General features: G+C 39.0%; 1 protein-coding gene across 1 annotated transcript in view; it reads left to right on the forward strand.

Annotated features, from left to right (window-relative positions):
- The first annotated feature begins 740 nt into the window (after window positions 1-740).
- The window catches only part of LOC124789787 (alanine--glyoxylate aminotransferase-like), a 106,434-nt gene continuing 89,714 nt past the window's right edge, over window positions 741-17,460 (forward strand). Inside the window, exons 1-2 of the mRNA XM_047257256.1 lie at window positions 741-972; window positions 6,749-7,058. Coding sequence (XP_047113212.1) covers window positions 6,903-7,058 — 156 coding nt within the window. The 5' untranslated portion in view covers window positions 741-972; window positions 6,749-6,902. The remainder of the gene's footprint in view (window positions 973-6,748; window positions 7,059-17,460) is intronic.

A 17,460-nucleotide genomic window follows, 5' to 3' on the forward strand; every position in this document is an offset into this window, starting at 1 on the left:
GGTGTGAATACGAAAGCATCACCAGGGAGTAAAAACACCAAGCAGTTGGCTGTTAAAAACAAATTTCAAGTTCTTTCCTTGAGTGAAGAGGCGGATGAACTTTTGAACAAACTTTGTAATCAGAATGGTGATACAGACTCTGAGTTCAGCATTAACGCAAACAATGAAGGTGCGAAATTGAGCATACCATATATTGTACATAATAATGGGACATCTATTGCACGTAGTAATGAGAAAGACACTATCAATCAAAACGTACAACAGTGCAAAGACGAAAGTAATGTATAATTTTTAACGGACAGTCACGGCAGAAAAATGACGAGACTATTCAAAGAAAACACGAAATACGACGCAACAGGTTTTGTAAAGCCAGGAGCAACAGCAAAAAACATTATTGGTGTTGATTTACAAGACAAAATGTCGGAAAAAAATGACTATGTCGTGTGTATAGCGGGTGCAAATGAATAGTTGCAACATTACCACACAGATGTGATCTAATGTATCACTCGTGTGTAAACAAAGAAATTCGTAAAACTAACATTAAAATAAAACTGATGTGTTCTTTGCTTGGAAAATGTACGAAATGCATCTAAATTATGAAGGAAAAAACTTTGTATGTAAAATGATGAAAGAAATCATTGCGAACAGAGAGAGAGCGAACAGAAAAATTCCATGTACCGGTATGGGACCAGTCTCAGCAAAAGAAAAAGAAGCATCCTCAAAAGCAGCAGAATCGTCAGTGGCGGAACCAACAGCTAAAACAACATATTCAGCGGTAACTATTGCCCGTCCTACACGCAACAGAAAACAAACTCAGCGTTTTCTATTGTGAGTAACACGAGAGATGAGGATTCAAAGTTGCGTGAAGCATCTCTCTCGTGTGTTCAATATGAGTTTTCCACACCCCAAGGAATACTATCAACTAATGTACTGAAAAAAGCCACTCCTAGAAAACATCACGCAAATGCAGAGGTGAGAAAAAATCAAACTTTGTCTTTATTCCACCAAAATATATGTAGCCTCAAGAATAAAATAGACCAGTTGCTAATAAATTTAAAAGACGAGTGTGAAAGTGAGCCTGATGTACTGTGTTTCTCAGAACATCACGTTATGAATGGGATCCACATGATACATATTGAGAACTTTAGTTTAGCTACTCATTACTGTAGATCTGTTATGGAAAAAGGTGGTGTTGCAATATTTATAAAAAATAATATAGTGTATAAATCCCTAGATTTAAGCAAATACTGTGATGAACAACATTTTGAGGTGTGTGGCATTGAGTTAACAGCAGATAGTGCAACTGTTATTGTTCTGGCTGTTTACAGGGTACCTGCTGGAAATCTAAATGTATTTCTAAGACAAACTGAATCACTTCTGGCCCACCTATGTAGGAAAACTAAATCTATCATTGTTATGGGTGACTTCAATGTGGACCTTTTAACAGAAAATGGAAACAAGACAGATTTTGAACATTTAATGTACTGTTACAATTTAGTACCAGTGGTGGACACTCCAACTAGAGTAACTGCCAGCTCTAGCACTTTCATAGATAATGTATTTGTAGATAAGGATATTTGCAATAATTTAACCATGAAAAATATTATAAATGGGCTCTCTGATCATGAAGGGCAATTCCTCACTGTAAACCAAATGAATGTACAAAGAAAAGAAAATTTCATTTGGAAAACATTTAGGATTATAAACAGGCACACCACTGAAACCTTTAATCAGCAATTACGGCTTGTGGACTGGTCTCCTGTATATGCTACAGTTGATGTTAATTCAAAATTTAATATATTTATCAATGAAGTTACAAGCCGTTTTGAAGAAGCATTTCCTAAAAAAATCAGTGAGAGAAAACCTGTTCAAATCTGGAAACAAGCCTTGGATTACTAAAGGCATCAAAATCTCTTGTAAAACAAGAAGAGAACTATATGCTGCAGCCAGGAGTTCAAAAGATAACAGTAGGATTACACACTATAAAATCTACAATAAAGTTCTGAATAAGACAATTCAGGCAGCAAAGAACATGTGCTTGAAGGCAGAAATTGACAACTTGAGCAATAAAGTAAAAACTATCTGGAAATTTGTAAAGAAGGAAACGGGGAAAAATGCAGTTTGTAGTGAAAATATCCAAATCAAAAGTGAGGGTAATCTTGTTAGCGATCCAAAAACAGTTGCAGACACATTCAACTACAATTTTTTAACAGTAACAGAAAAAATAGGTTTACAAGGGTCCATGAAGCAAGCCATCAATCTTTTGAAAGCTAGAATACCTGGTTTAGTGCAACACATGAAGGTAAAAACAGTCGCTGTTCAAGAAATTGAAAGAGTTATTAAATCCCTGAAAAGTAAAAACTCTGCTGGAATTGACAACATTTCTAACAAATTATTAAAATACTGCTCCAGCCATGTAAGTAAAGTCCTTTGCCACATTTTTGATGCGTCACTTAAGCAAGGAATAGTTCCTGAGAGGCTTAAGTATGCAGTTGTAAAACCGCTGTATAAGAAGGGGGGTAAGACGGATACTGTTAACTATAGGCCAATATCACTACTGACAAGCTTTTCAAAAGTTTTAGAGAAACTAATGCATGCCAGGATAGTTAAGCATCTCAGTGAACACAATAGCTTCAGCAAAAGTCAGTTTGGATTTCAGAAAGGTTTGTCAACAGAAGATTCAATATTTGCATTTACTGGCAAACTCTTGGAACCTATCAACAAAAAACTGAAAGTGATTGGCATGTTTTGTGACCTAACAAAAGCATTTGACTGTGTAAATCACCAAATTCTTTTACAAAAAGCTGCACATCTCGGTATAAGTGGTGCAGCAGGGAAATGGATCGACTCATATCTGTCAAACAGAAAACAAAAAGTTGTAGTAGATAGTCAAGATGGTGTCCCAATATCTTCAGAATGGGGTACCATTACATGTGGAGTGCTGCAGGGCTCAGTTCTGGGCCCCCTACTTTTTATTATACACTCCTGGAAATGGAAAAAAGAACACATTGACACCGGTGTGTCAGACCCACCATACTTGCTCCGGACACTGCGAGAGGGCTGTACAAGCAATGATCACACGCACGGCACAGCGGACACACCAGGAACCGCGGTGTTGGCCGTCGAATGGCGCTAGCTGCGCAGCATTTGTGCACCGCCGCCGTCAGTGTCAGCCAGTTTGCCGTGGCATACCGAGCTCCATCGCAGTCTTTAACACTGGTAGCATGCCGCGACAGCGTGGACGTGAACCGTATGTGCAGCTGACGGACTTTGAGCGAGGGCGTATAGTGGGCATGCGGGAGGCCGGGTGGACGTACCGCCGAATTGCTCAACACGTGGGGCGTGAGGTCTCCACAGTACATCGATGTTGTCGCCAGTGGTCGGCGGAAGGTGCACGTGCCCGTCGACCTGGGACCGGACCGCAGCGACGCACGGATGCACGCCAAGACCGTAGGATCCTACGCAGTGCCGTAGGGGACCGCACCGCCACTTCCCAGCAAATTAGGGACACTGTTGCTCCTGGGGTATCGGCGAGGACCATTCGCAATCGTCTCCATGAAGCTGGGCTACGGTCCTGCACACCGTTAGGCCGTCTTCCGCTCACGCCCCAACATCGTGTAGCCCGCCTCCAGTGGTGTCGCGACAGGCGTGAATGGAGGGACGAATGGAGACGTGTCGTCTTCAGCGATGAGAGTCGCTTCTGCCTTGGTGCCAATGATGGTCGTATGCGTGTTTGGTGCCGTGCAGGTGAGCGCCACAATCAGGACTGCATACGACCGAGGCACACATGGCCAACACCCGGCATCATGGTGTGGGGAGCGATCTCCTACACTGGCCGTACACCACTGGTGATCGTCGAGGGGACACTGAATAGTGCACGGTACATCCAAACCGTCATTGAACCCATCGTTCTACCATTCCTAGACCGGCAAGGGAACTTGCTGTTCCAACAGGACAATGCACGTCCGCATGTATCCCGTGCCACCCAACGCGCTCTAGAAGGTGTAAGTCAACTACCCTGGCCAGCAAGATCTCCGGATCTGTCCCCCATTGAGCATGTTTGGGACTGGATGAAGCGTCGTCTCACGCGGTCTGCACGTCCAGCACGAACGCTGGTCCAACTGAGGCACCAGGTGGAAATGGCATGGCAAGCCGTTCCACAGGACTACATCCAGCATCTCTACGATCGTCTCCATGGGAGAATAGCAGCCTGCATTGCTGCGAAAGGTGGATATACACTGTACTAGTGCCGACATTGTGCATGCTCTGTTGCCTGTGTCTATGTGCCTGTGGTTCTGTCAGTGTGATCATGTGATGTATCTGACCCCAGGAATGTGTCAATAAAGTTTCCCCTTCCTGGGACAATGAATTCACGGTGTTCTTATTTCAATTTCCAGGAGTGTATTTATAAATGATCTTCCTCTCTCTATGGAATATTGTAGATTCACCATTTTCGCGGATGACACTACACTACTTATTGATAATTCGGAAGATAAGCTTGAGGTAACGGCAAATAAGGTTTTAAATGAAACAATGAACTGGTCTTATTTTAAATTACTGTAAAACAAACTACATTCGGTTCCACAAAACATCCAAAGATGAGGAAATATTTGTAAAGGTAGGTGAGCAGACAATAACCAGGGTAGATTCCTCAAAATACCTAGGCTTGCATATTGACAGCAAACTGAATTGGTCCAACCACATCGTGGATCTGTGCAAAAGACTATGTTCAGCAACATATGAATTGCGCATTGTTTCTTCTTATAGAAATATGGAAACCATGAAGTCAGCGTATTATGGTTACTTTCATGCAATTATGGCATTTGGAATTATATTTTGGGGAAATCAGCCACTGGCTAAAAAAGTACTGTGTGTACAAAAAAGAGCCATAAGGATCATGTGTGGAGTCCATCCTAGAGCCACATGCAGGAATCTTTTTAAGAAGCTTGAAATACTTACATATATATTCTCATTGATGTGCTTCATAAGGAAAGAAAAATCCATCTGTAAGCTGAATAGTGCATATCACAGTCACAATACTAGAAGGAAACATGATATCCACTATGAACAGCCAAATCTAAGTATGGTGCAGAAAGGAGTCCGTTTCAGTGGCTGTAAGATTTTTAATGCCCTCCCTTCAAGAATTAAATGTTTGGTAGATGATGATCTCCTGTTTAAAAAAACCTTAAGGCAGTTCCTATTGCAAGGATCATTTTATACATCAGAAGAGTTCCTGAACTACAGTGTTTAACATCTCTTGTATTGTAAATTGCAAATGTATGCCCAAATTTGTATTTGTAATACTGAATATTTTTATTGTAAACATATATTTTGCAATATTTATTTCTCTGTAACACTTATTATTTTGTAATCTTTATCTCTCTCTAAAATGTATTTTTGTAGTGGGACCTAAGTTACTGTTTACTGTTTTTTATTTTGTAATCTCTATCTATTTCTAAAATGTATTTTTTTTGTAGTGGGACCTAAGTTACTGTTTACTGTTTTTGTTTTGTTTTATGTATTACCATAAATTCTGGCCAAAAGCTTGTAAAATTGACACGTTCCATATCCTGTGATACTGTCACAACATGGATCACTGGAACAAGAGATAAATAAATAAAATAAATAAATAAACTGAGATGTGGACTTTTCCTCCAACATATCCTCTCATTCTGCACTGTCCCTCCTCCTTTCCCAGTTTCTGTTAGCATTTATCCCACCTAACTTTTATGCATGGCACCTGTTGAAATGATAACAATTACTTGTTTATATACCTTTCTTTCTACCTTTTTTATGTTTCTCTTCCACTTCTCTTTCTATTCCTTAATTACATTATTTATGTCCACATTTTCTTTGTCCTGCCTCTTGAACACTGCTTTACTCCTAACTCTGGCTGTTCTATCACCTGCAAACTGAAGCTGACACAGTGCTTTTATCTCCTTACTCTTACTGATACTTTTTCATTCATTCTTACCTCTCTGCCTCCACATAACCTCCTCTGAATCACGTGACCTCTCATCCCATTGCAATCTCAACCAAACAGTACATTTTACCTCTCTGAAGAAAGAAAATACTGTTCTGACATTTGGAGCAGTTCTGTATTTGAAGTGTTTCTACTGGAAGTTGTTCCTACTGAAAACAATTTTTTGCAGGTTTCTAGAAATGTAATTTGCAAGATACGAGCTAGATCTTATCTTCAAAAAATCAGCTGTGTGTAACTGAAATGTCAAGGAAGTCCAAGTGTTCTTAACTGTATAATTTTATTTTACTTTGGGAAAATGCAGAAAACAGTTGAAATTTATTGATTAAATATAAAATATGGCTATTTTTAGGGAGCCTTCCATCATTTTCTAAGGAAAACCTATTATGTTACAGTGCTGCTAATGTGAGTACAAATGTAGGTTGATAGCCATGCTTTCCTTGTGCAGATTTTATAGTAGACATGTGAATTAATTTGTTTTCTTCCTATGTTGTTTTCATTTTACTATTATGTACACTTGTTTTTCAGTTATACTGGAGGTAAATTTTTACCAGTGTCACAAATTGTTGCTAAAAATGAATTGAAGATACTGAAAATTGAAGTTAGTTCATGAGAGTATGATCTTTAAATACAATCTGTTTTTGTGTTCAGATGGTACTTAACAAAAAACTGAGTGCTTAGTGTGCATGTACCTGTGATAACGTAGAGCTCATCAGCAACCATTTGTCAGCATTAAATTTCACATTTTCCTTATCTTAATCTTCTTAGATGCAAGGCAGAAAAGAATGGGTCTTATCTGAAGGACAAATCTGCTGTTGCCCTATCAGCAGGCACTATTTCTGCAACTGGGCAGTAGCTGCTCAGCTGTTGTGTAGAGCAGTCAGTTCTGTTGCCAGAACACAGCGATCCACTCCTTCCCACCATGGAGTGCACAATACCACCCCCAGACAGGCTCCGCAAACCACTGATTATCCCATACAAGTATATGATGAGTGCTGGCCCTGCAAACTGCACTCCACGTGTTCTTCATGCTCTCTCTCAGGCTACAATTGGTCCTCTTCATAAGGAAGCATATGAGGTAAGTGTAATGTACAAGACAGTAAAATTAGGCAATAGAATTCCTTATTACAGGGTAGAGTTCATGCAAATGGTATATTGTAGCTTTTTGAAATATGTAACTGATAAGCAATTTAAAACTGCATCACTTTTGATCAGTATGTCTTTTTCCATATGTTTGACTCATTTTTAAAATGATGATAATAATCTTCATTTTCCCATAACAATATATACAATCTTCACTTTATCATTTTTTTTGTATATTTATGTTAGTTAAATGTAAAAAATACCACATTACATACCATTAAATAAATATTTACTACCACTAATGTACTGTAACTGAATAAAATGCCAAAATAGTACTTTAGAAATGAAGTTTAGAAATCTTGGAGCAATTATAAAAATCTATTAATTAATAACTATTTCAATTTGTCCTTAAATACTACTCTGGTGTTGCTTTGTATCATTAGGCCACCTGTTAAAGAAATGTCTTGCAGAAACAAATGGGCTGTGATTTCTAGCTTTTTCATAACTCAGATATATTATGATAATCATATCTTGTTCATGTATTGTGATAATTAATGTTACTATTCATTTTTTATGTGATACATTCTCTTTTACAAACATATTTATCCTAAAAACATACAAATAGTACACAGTTTGTAAATTACACTTAATTGAATAGTTCTTAGCAATTGTAACAACCATCTTTTGGGGCTTGAGACAGTTGACTGCCAGTGCCCTTCCTCAAATCTTAGTCTCAAATTGCAAATGTAAGTGTGTTCTTTGGCAGTAGATTTGTTTTTGGACAGGAAGAATTATTATGGTTGTCAGACATTTTAATAAGTAAATATTGCAGCTAGTATTTTTACAGGTGCTCTATTCATTTTTGCAATGCATAGAAATGTATGTCAATAATTTTTTTGAAGAGGATGATTTGATATTTACACACACTTGGGAGGGATTATAATGTAAAATTTTATTCATCACAGCTGTTGTATCCTTATTCAATGGGAATTTATTCATGATAAAATATACTCTGATTGGACCAAAGGTTTCTTTACTGTTTTGAATTGCTAATTGTTCAGTACAGTTCTAAGCAAGAAAGAAGATATTATCAGCATAGTTCATTAATTTTGAGCTTTGTGGCTTTGTCACATCACTAATACAAACAAGAAGTGGCAATGGCTCAAGAATGCTCTCATATGGGACTGTATAAATGAAAAACTGAACATTGATTTCACGGTTCAGTTATACTTTTAAGTTTTATAAATATCACATAGGAAGTTCTGGGCAGAATGTAAATAAATTAGCAGTAAATATGACCACTCACCAAATAGCAGAAATGCAAAATTGTGGACATGCACACAAAAAAAAAAAAAAGAAAACTTCACTAGCTTTCAGATGAATCCTTTTTCAAGCTAGAGGTAGAGGTTACATCCCATTGTATGAGTTATTAGGGTTTCTTCTCATTCCGTTCACTTCCATTCACATAAAGAGTGCAGGAGGAATGATTTTTTGAATGTCTGTGTGTGCAACAATTAATCTAATCTTATTCTCATGATCCATTTGTGAGCAATTAGGGGATTATAGTATATTCCTAGACTCATCATCTTGAAACTTAATTAACAGACTTTTTTGTGAAACTTTATGTCCTATCTTCAAGAGTCTTCCAGTTCAGTTCCACACACTTGAGCAATATTCTAGAACCAGGCACATGAATGATTTCTAACCAATCTACTTTGTGGACGCATTTGCACTTCCCCAGTATTCTACCAATAAACGAAAGTGTGCCACCTGCCTTACCCATGACTTAGCCTATGTGATCAGTCCACTTCATATCCCTACAAACTGTTACACTCATGTATCTGTATGAGTTGGCCGATTCCAATAGTGACTCATTGATATTACAGTCATCTTCAAGAGTCTACTGGTTCAGTTTCTTCAGCATCTCTGTGAAACTCTCCTACGTGTCAAACAAATCTGTATATATTTGTGCTGTCCTTCTCTGTATTTTATCAATACTCCTTGTTAGTTTATTTGACACATGTCCCAAACACTTGAATAATATCACAGGTTGGGTTGCATGAGTGGTTTTTAGGCACTCTCCTTTGTAGAATGATTGCATTTCCATAGTATCCCACCAATAAACTGAAGTCTTCCACCCAGGTGTTTTTATGAGTTGGCTGATAACAGCTGTGAGTTGTTGACACCAAATTACACATTTTTATGTTTGTGAAAATTTAAAGTAAGTTGCCAATTCTTGTACCACTTCGAAATCTTATGAAGATATGAATGAATAAGTATGTAGATTTTCTTAGATAATAGGCTACTTCATTATAGAAAACTCCTGTATGTTACTATTAGTGTTGTCCACAAAATCACTGATATACAATATGAACAGCAAGAATCCCAGCACACTTCCCTGGGCCACACTGGAAGTTACTTCTCCATCCATTGATGATTTCCCATCCAAGATAACATGCTGCATTGTCCCTGGCAAAAAATCCAGTCACCAATTTTGCTTGCTACCTCATATGACCATACTTTCAATAACAAGTGTAGATGGGGGTATTCTGTCAAATGCTGTTTGGAAACTGAGAAATATTGCATCTACTTGATTGTCTTGGTCCATGGTATTCAGGTTGTAATGAGAAAAATATGAGTTGTGTGTCACAAGATCTCTGTTTTTGTAATCTATGCTGGCAGGTATGAAGGAGATCATTTTGTTCAAGACATCTCATGACATTTGACCTCAGAATTTGTTCTAAGATTCTACAACAAATGAATGTCAAGGACAATGTACAGTAGTTTTGTGAATCACTTCTACTACCCTTTTTGTAGACTGGAGTGACTTGTGCTACCCCACTACTAGGCACAGTTTTTTGTTTGAGGGATCTACAGAGGATTATGGTTAAAAGGAGCGATAACTCAGCTTCAAATCTGATAGTGAGCCAGTCGGATCATGGATATTTGTTTAGTTTTAATGATTTCTACTGTTTCTCAACACCATTGACACTAATATGTATGTCATTCACCTTTTCAGAGATGTGTGAATTAAACTGGGGCAATATCCTTGGATTTTCATTTGTAAAGAAACACTTGAAAATAGAGTTAGGCATTTCTGCTTTTTATTTTCTACTTTCAGTTTCAGTACCTCTCTTGCCCATGATGTGTCTGGACATCAAATCTGCCACAACGAATAGCTTTTACAAACAACCACAATTTTTTGGGTTTTGTGAGAGAGATCCTTCAATAATATTCCACTATGGTAGTCATTGAAGGCTTCATGCATTGCTTTCATGGCAGCCAAATGTGTTTCATTCAGCATCTCCCTAGGTCATGATTTACGTCTATTCTGTAGTAGCCTCTCCTTCTTTAGAATTTTCTTTGCAGTGTATATCATGAACTATTCTGGTAGGTACATATCAGTCAAGTGCACTTTTCTAAATCTGATCCATGGTTCAACTACATGATAAATGTTGTGATTTTCTTGCTGGCAGATAAACTGGTACTCCTCCCACATCTAGTTTGTTGAAAATATGAATCCTTCTATTTGTTTTAGCTGCTCTTCATACCCTTGTAATCATTACCGCTACAACTGCATCATGCCCACTGATGCCAGATACACGTGGAAATCCACAAAGAGGTCAGGTCTATGTGTTGCTATTAGATAAAATACATGAACTGTGGCAATTAAATAATGAGACTGATGTCAGGAGATAAAATAAGTGAACTGTGGCAATTAAATAATGAGACTGGTGTCAGGAATGTGACATATTGCAAACAGATTTACAATTAGCTTTTATCTTCTTCGACATACACCATTGTGCTATCTATAAACTGCTGCATACATCTCTTCCATTGTTCAAAGCAATGCTGTAGGTCATCCATTCTCACTCCCTTTGACAACTCTACTATTTTTGTTTTTGCCTATGCAACAAACTGAAAATTCATTCTCTTCAATGCACTTTTCATTTTTCAGAACAGATAAAAGCCGCAGGTGTATCTGGTGGATACAGAGGATGTCTGAGCGCAGGAATACACTTGTCTGCTAAAACATGTTTCACAGATATCACAGTATGGGCTGGTGTGTGGTCCTGATTCAGAATCCAAACCTTATTCTTCCACAAATCTGGACTTTCTACCTCTACATCTACATCTACATAGATACTCTGCAAGCCACGGTACAGTATGTAGCAAAGCTTATCCCGTACCCCTACTTTTCACTTCCTTTCATGTTTCCCTCATGAATAGAGCAAGGGAAAAATGACTGTCTGTATGCCTCCACATGAGCCCTAATTTCTCAATCTTATCTTCATGGTCCTTACCCACAATGTATGTTGGCAGCAGTAAAATTGTTTGGCAATCAGCTTCAAATGACAGGTCTCTAAATTTTCTCAATAATGTTTCTCAAAACGTTGTTTACCTTCCCTCCAGGGATTCCCATTTGAGTTCCTAAAGCATCTCTATAACACTTACACGTTGTTCAAACCTGCTGGTAACAAATCTAGCTGCGCACTTCTGGACTGTTTTGATGTCTTCCTTCAATCAGACCTGGTATGAGTCCCAAACACTCAAGCAATATTCAAGAATAGGTTGCACCAGTGTTCCATATGTGGTCTCCTTTACAGGTGAACTACTCTTTCCTAAAATTCTCCCAATAAACCAAAGTTGAGCATTCACCTTCACCTACCATAGTTCTCACATGCTCGTTTCATCGCATATCACTTTGCAGTGTTATGCACATATATTTGAATGACTTGTCTGTGTCAAGCACGTCACTAGTGATACTGTATCCAAACATTATATGTTTGATCTTCCTACTCATCCACATTAACTTACATTTTCCCACATTTAGGGCTGGCTGCCATTCATCACACCAACTGGAAATTTGGTCTAAGTTATCTTGTACCTTCCTGCAGTCACTCAGCTTCAACACCTGATTGTACACCATGGCATCATCATCAGACAATCCAAGATTGCTGCCCACCCTATCTGCCAAATCATTTATGTATACAGAGACAACAGCAGTCCCATCACAGTTCCCTGGGGCACTCCTGACAATGCCCTTGTCTCTGTGTTAGGACATCCTAGTAGTATTTCTGATTAATGGTTTGACCTCAGGCACCCATTCAATCATGATAACTTTCCTGATATAAGAAAAAACTACCAGCATTGCCTTAGTTTCAAGTTGCTCATCTGTACTTTTTTTCATTCTTGGCAATGTGGGAGTCTTCCAGTGCATTGATTGACACTTTGTTTCTGGGACATACTGAAAGAACCATGTTTCATTACACATCATGACATGTGTGAGCATGTCTACTTCTCCATTGAACTATTCTGTGACACCAGAGCAAATATTCTTCTAATAGTAGTCTTTTTGTTCCTGAGAGAGGTTTTTCAGAACCAGTTTTGTGCAAACTTGTCATGTGTAATTCATCATACAAAATTGGTCTTGCTGTCTCTTTGATTTTGTTTAGCAGGTCCATAATCATCTCAATGCTCGGATGTCAGTCATTCCACACAATTTCATTAGTTTTATGAACATTTGCTTCAGTTCTTGAACTCTCAGATTGAATGGAATGTTTATCATCTTTCAACCCCTCCGCAACCTTCTGAAAATCATTTGTGCAATTCAAAAACCCAAGGATTATTACCAAACACCTCCTTTAAAATAGAAAACATACTGCTGGTGACTTATAATTTCATCAGGAATTTGAAGTTAATGCACTGTTCAGTTTTTAAGTTCACCATTCTCACGGACTACTACAGAACAACATCCTATACAAACAAGGCTCAAAAGCAAACTAAATCAAATATAAAGATGAAACAGATGGTGATTGATCTTGAAGGTTCAAGGTCAACTGCAATCCAGTACCAACCTACTCCCAGGTGGTTACATTATTGGAAGTCGGCAATTTTGTTATTTAATTGCCGCACCTTGTATTTCCATCAAGAGTGGGCTTTTAACACTTTCTTGATGGAACCCGAGTGTGACTTGGGCTTACTGGTATTGCTGAGTGTCCAGAGTCCAAGTGCGACTCGGATGGCAGTCAGCTGCAGAATTTTCACTGTCTTCTAATTTGGTAGGGTTTCCATCACATGTTATTGTGTCCGTTGAGCTTCCTGCATCATGTGCTGCCATCTGTTGAGTCTTTCTTACATTTTTTGCATGCATGTAGGGTGAATTTCGACTTCAAAAATTCCTGCGTTTTTCGCATTTGTATCTACAAATACAAATGCAAATGTTTTATTCGACCATTGAGCATATTTACATGCAATTAGTGTCTTCAGTATTAACATAATTATAATAACAATAATAATAATATAAACTTTGACATGACAAATGTTATTAACTGCAATATAATAATCCAAGATGGATGCAATACATATTTGTGCAAATGTCAATAACAACAAGAAGTTTCCTAGTAGATCAATTACAAGATAAATGAATTACAGAGTTCAGTGAATGACAAATAAATAATAAAACAGATAATTAATAATAAGTACATGAAACAGTAATAAAATAGTTGCGCAATGTGGCATATGTATAGTTTGCAGTTAATTTATAGTTCATTCTCATAAGCAAAGTGGGTCATTTGTCACATACTCAAGGAACTCTTGAGCAGAGTAAATTACTTTACTTTTGATCCACCTCAAAAAACTACTTTTAAATTTATTTACTGGCACTGTGTAGGCATTTTCAGGTAATTTTTTGAAGTAGACAGGACGAAGATATTTGTAACTGCTATGTGTCTCTGCAAGCCTATCATATGGCATATTAAATGTATGTCCACTTCTTTTGGTCATGAACTGTTCTGCTTAAGTTAAATTTACTCAGATTCTCTTTAACGAAGACAAGGCAGTTGTAAATATGCAGGCTAGGCACTGTCATTATATTTAGTTTCTTAAAATAATCTCGACATGATTCATATGGGCTAAGTTCTGCTATGCATCTTATGGCTTCCTTTTGCCTTTTAAACACTAATTTTGAGCCTATGGAATTGCCTCACAATAGTATACGAATATGCATATTTATGCATATACCACAACAGAAGTTCTTTACTGACACTGCTCCTCAGCTTGTACAGAATATATATGGCATGTGCCAATTTGCCACATATCTTCCCTGTGTGAGTATCCCAGCTGAGCTTTTGATCTATATGAAAACCTAATAATTTTACTGTTTTGTTATCATGACTGGGAGCATTCAGATTGAATACAATAGTTTCAGTTTTGCTATCATTCTTCTGCAGTACATTTGCCTCAAACCAAGTAGTGCACCTCACCATTGCCCCTGCCATTCTGTGTTGCACATTTTCAAGATTTGTATCACATGTGATGAGTGTTGTGTCATCAGCATATAGCATTGCATCACATGGTACAACTGCAGGTGAATCATTTATATAAATAATGAAAAGGAAAGGTCCAAGAACAGATCCTTGAGTTATGCCCTTTACAACTGGGAGACATTCTTACATTTGATTATTTACCTTAACTAACTGTTTTCTGTTGTCCAAGTATGACTGCATTAGGCATAGAGCATTCTCTCTCACTCCATAGTGGTAGAGTTTTTCTACGAGAATATTGTGAGAGACCATTTCAAAAAGCTTTCCCGAGGTTCAACAGTGTTGCACAGATAATATCTTTATTTTCAAAACAATTGTATATTTTTGCTACCATTATCTCAACTGCTTTGACTGTAGAAATGCTGTATCTGAAACCATACTGTGAGGAGGTGAGTATATCATTACGTTCAAAGTATTGACTCGTCTGTTTATGCATAAAATATTCTATTATTTTTGATGTCATGGGTATAAGTGATATTGGTCAATAGTTATATGGTGATGCTATATCTCCATTTTTATCTACTGGTTTAACTACAGATATTTTTAAACATTCTCGATAATTACCTTCATTTAAAATTTTATTGATTATTTTAGTCAGTGGTGTTACAATTTGATTTCTGTAATTTGAGAGACAATAGTAATCCTCTGCTCTAGAATTACTGAGCTTAGCTATTGATTCATTGACCATCTTCTCAGTTACACAAGTCCAGTGAAAGCTGTCTGTCTGCTTACTGTTTATTTCTGGCAGCAGTGCGTCTGCCTTACTCACATTCTCCATTATGCTGTTACCTGATTGAGGACTGACAAAATGAACATTTAGAATATCAGGTTGAATTGATGTCTGGTATACTTTATCATCACAGTTAGTTTTTGTTATAATAATCTAGTGACAGTTAGTGTGCATGATTTTTTCTAAGCGAATTAGCTACATCATGTGTGAAAGACTGAAGGATGAAGGTATTTTAGGTCTCCTAGAAGAAGAAGTTGTAGACGATTCTGGTTCTGAAGGAGATATTGAAGAATGGGAAAGTGTTTCAGATAATAATGAAACATTTACTGTTGGTAAGCTGTTGAAGTCAAAAATACACTCCTGGAAATGGAAAAAAGAACACATTGACACCGGTGTGTCAGACCCACCATACTTGCTCCGGACACTGCGAAAGGGCTGTACAAGCAATGATCACACGCACGGCACAGCGGACACACCAGGAACCACGGTGTTGGCCGTCGAATGGCGCTAGCTGCGCAGCATTTGTGCACCGCCGCCGTCAGTGTCAGCCAGTTTGCCGTGGCATACGGAGCTCCATCGCAGTCTTTAACACTGGTAGCATGCCGCGACAGCGTGGACGTGAACCGTATGTGCAGTTGACGGACTTTGAGCGAGGGTGTATAGTGGGTATGCGGGAGGCCGGGTGGACGTACCGCCGAATTGCTCAACACGTGGGGCGTGAGGTCTCCACAGTACATCGATGTTGTCGCCAGTGGTCGGCGGAAGGTGCACATGCCCGTCGACCTGGGACCGGACCGCAGCGACGCACGGATGCACGCCAAGACCGTAGGATCCTACGCAGTGCCCTAGGGGACCGCACCACCACTTCCCAGCAAATTAGGGACACTGTTGCTCCTGGGGTATCGGCAAGGACCATTCGCAACCGTCTCCATGAAGCTGGGCTACGGTCCCGCACACCGTTAGGCCGTCTTCCGCTCACGCCCCAACATCGTGCAGCCCGCCTCCAGTGGTGTCGCGACAGGCGTGAATGGAGGGACGAATGGAGACGTGTCGTCTTCAGCGATGAGAGTCGCTTCTGCCTTGGTGCCAATGATGGTCGTATGCGTGTTTGGCGCCGTGCAGGTGAGCGCCACAATCAGGACTGCATACGACCGAGGCACACAGGGCCAACACCCGGCTTCATGGTGTGGGGAGCGATCTCCTACACTGGCCGTACACCATTGGTGATCGTCGAGGGGACACTGAATAGTGCACGGTACATCCAAACCGTCATCGAACCCATCGTTCTACCATTCCTAGCCAGCAAGGGAACTTGCTGTTCCAACAGGACAATGCACGTCCGCATGTATCCCGTGCCACCCAACGTGCTCTAGAAGGTGTAAGTCAACTACCCTGGCCAGCAAGATCTCCGGATCTGTCCCCCATTGAGCATGTTTGGGACTGGATGAAGTGTCGTCTCACGCGGTCTGCACGTCCAGCACGAACGCTGGTCCAACTGAGGCGCCAGGTGGAAATGGCATGGCAAGCCGTTCCACAGGACTACATCCAGCATCTCTACGATCGTCTCCATGGGAGAATAGCAGCCTGCATTGCTGCGAAAGGTGGATATACACTGTACTAGTGCCGACATTGTGCATGCTCTGTTGCCTGTGTCTATGTGCCTGTGGTTCTGTCAGTGTGATCATGTGATGTATCTGACCCCAGGAATGTGTCAATAAAGTTTCCCCTTCCTGGGACAATGAATTCACGGTGTTCTTATTTCAATTTCCAGGAGTGTATGTGTTTACTGAGGTTTTATTTGGTTTTCTCTTTGTGTGTATACAACAGGCAACACTGCTAAGATAAATATATTGTAATATACAGAGAATAGCAATGCTGATGAAATAAGTGAACAAGAGTATTGCCTTAAAATTGCCACTGAATTTGAAACTCCTCTGCCACCCAAAAAGTTACAGCGCTCTCGAAATGAAGACGAAGATACAGTGTGGACAGGAGACAATGTTTTGCTGAATGTTCCTGTTTTAGTGGAGCTACTGCACAAATAAATGGAAACTCAAGTGCTTACGATAATTTCAGTGTTTTTATGATAGACGAAATTATGAAAACAATCAAGTATATAATCATAGAATTAGACTGTTTAGCATTTGCTGACAAAATGGCACTGATCACCCAAGACATACCCGATGCACAGAAACAGCTAGAATTATTACAAGAGCAGGCAGCAAAAATAGGATTACAAATTTCATTTGAAAAAACAAAATTTATGGCTGACATCAAAGATGCACCTTCTGATCTCAAAATTGGTAATAACCACATCTCTCAAATAAAAGAATTTAAATATT

This window comes from Schistocerca piceifrons, chromosome 3 (assembly GCF_021461385.2).
Source record: "Schistocerca piceifrons isolate TAMUIC-IGC-003096 chromosome 3, iqSchPice1.1, whole genome shotgun sequence".
NCBI classification, from domain to species: domain Eukaryota; kingdom Metazoa; phylum Arthropoda; class Insecta; order Orthoptera; family Acrididae; genus Schistocerca; species Schistocerca piceifrons.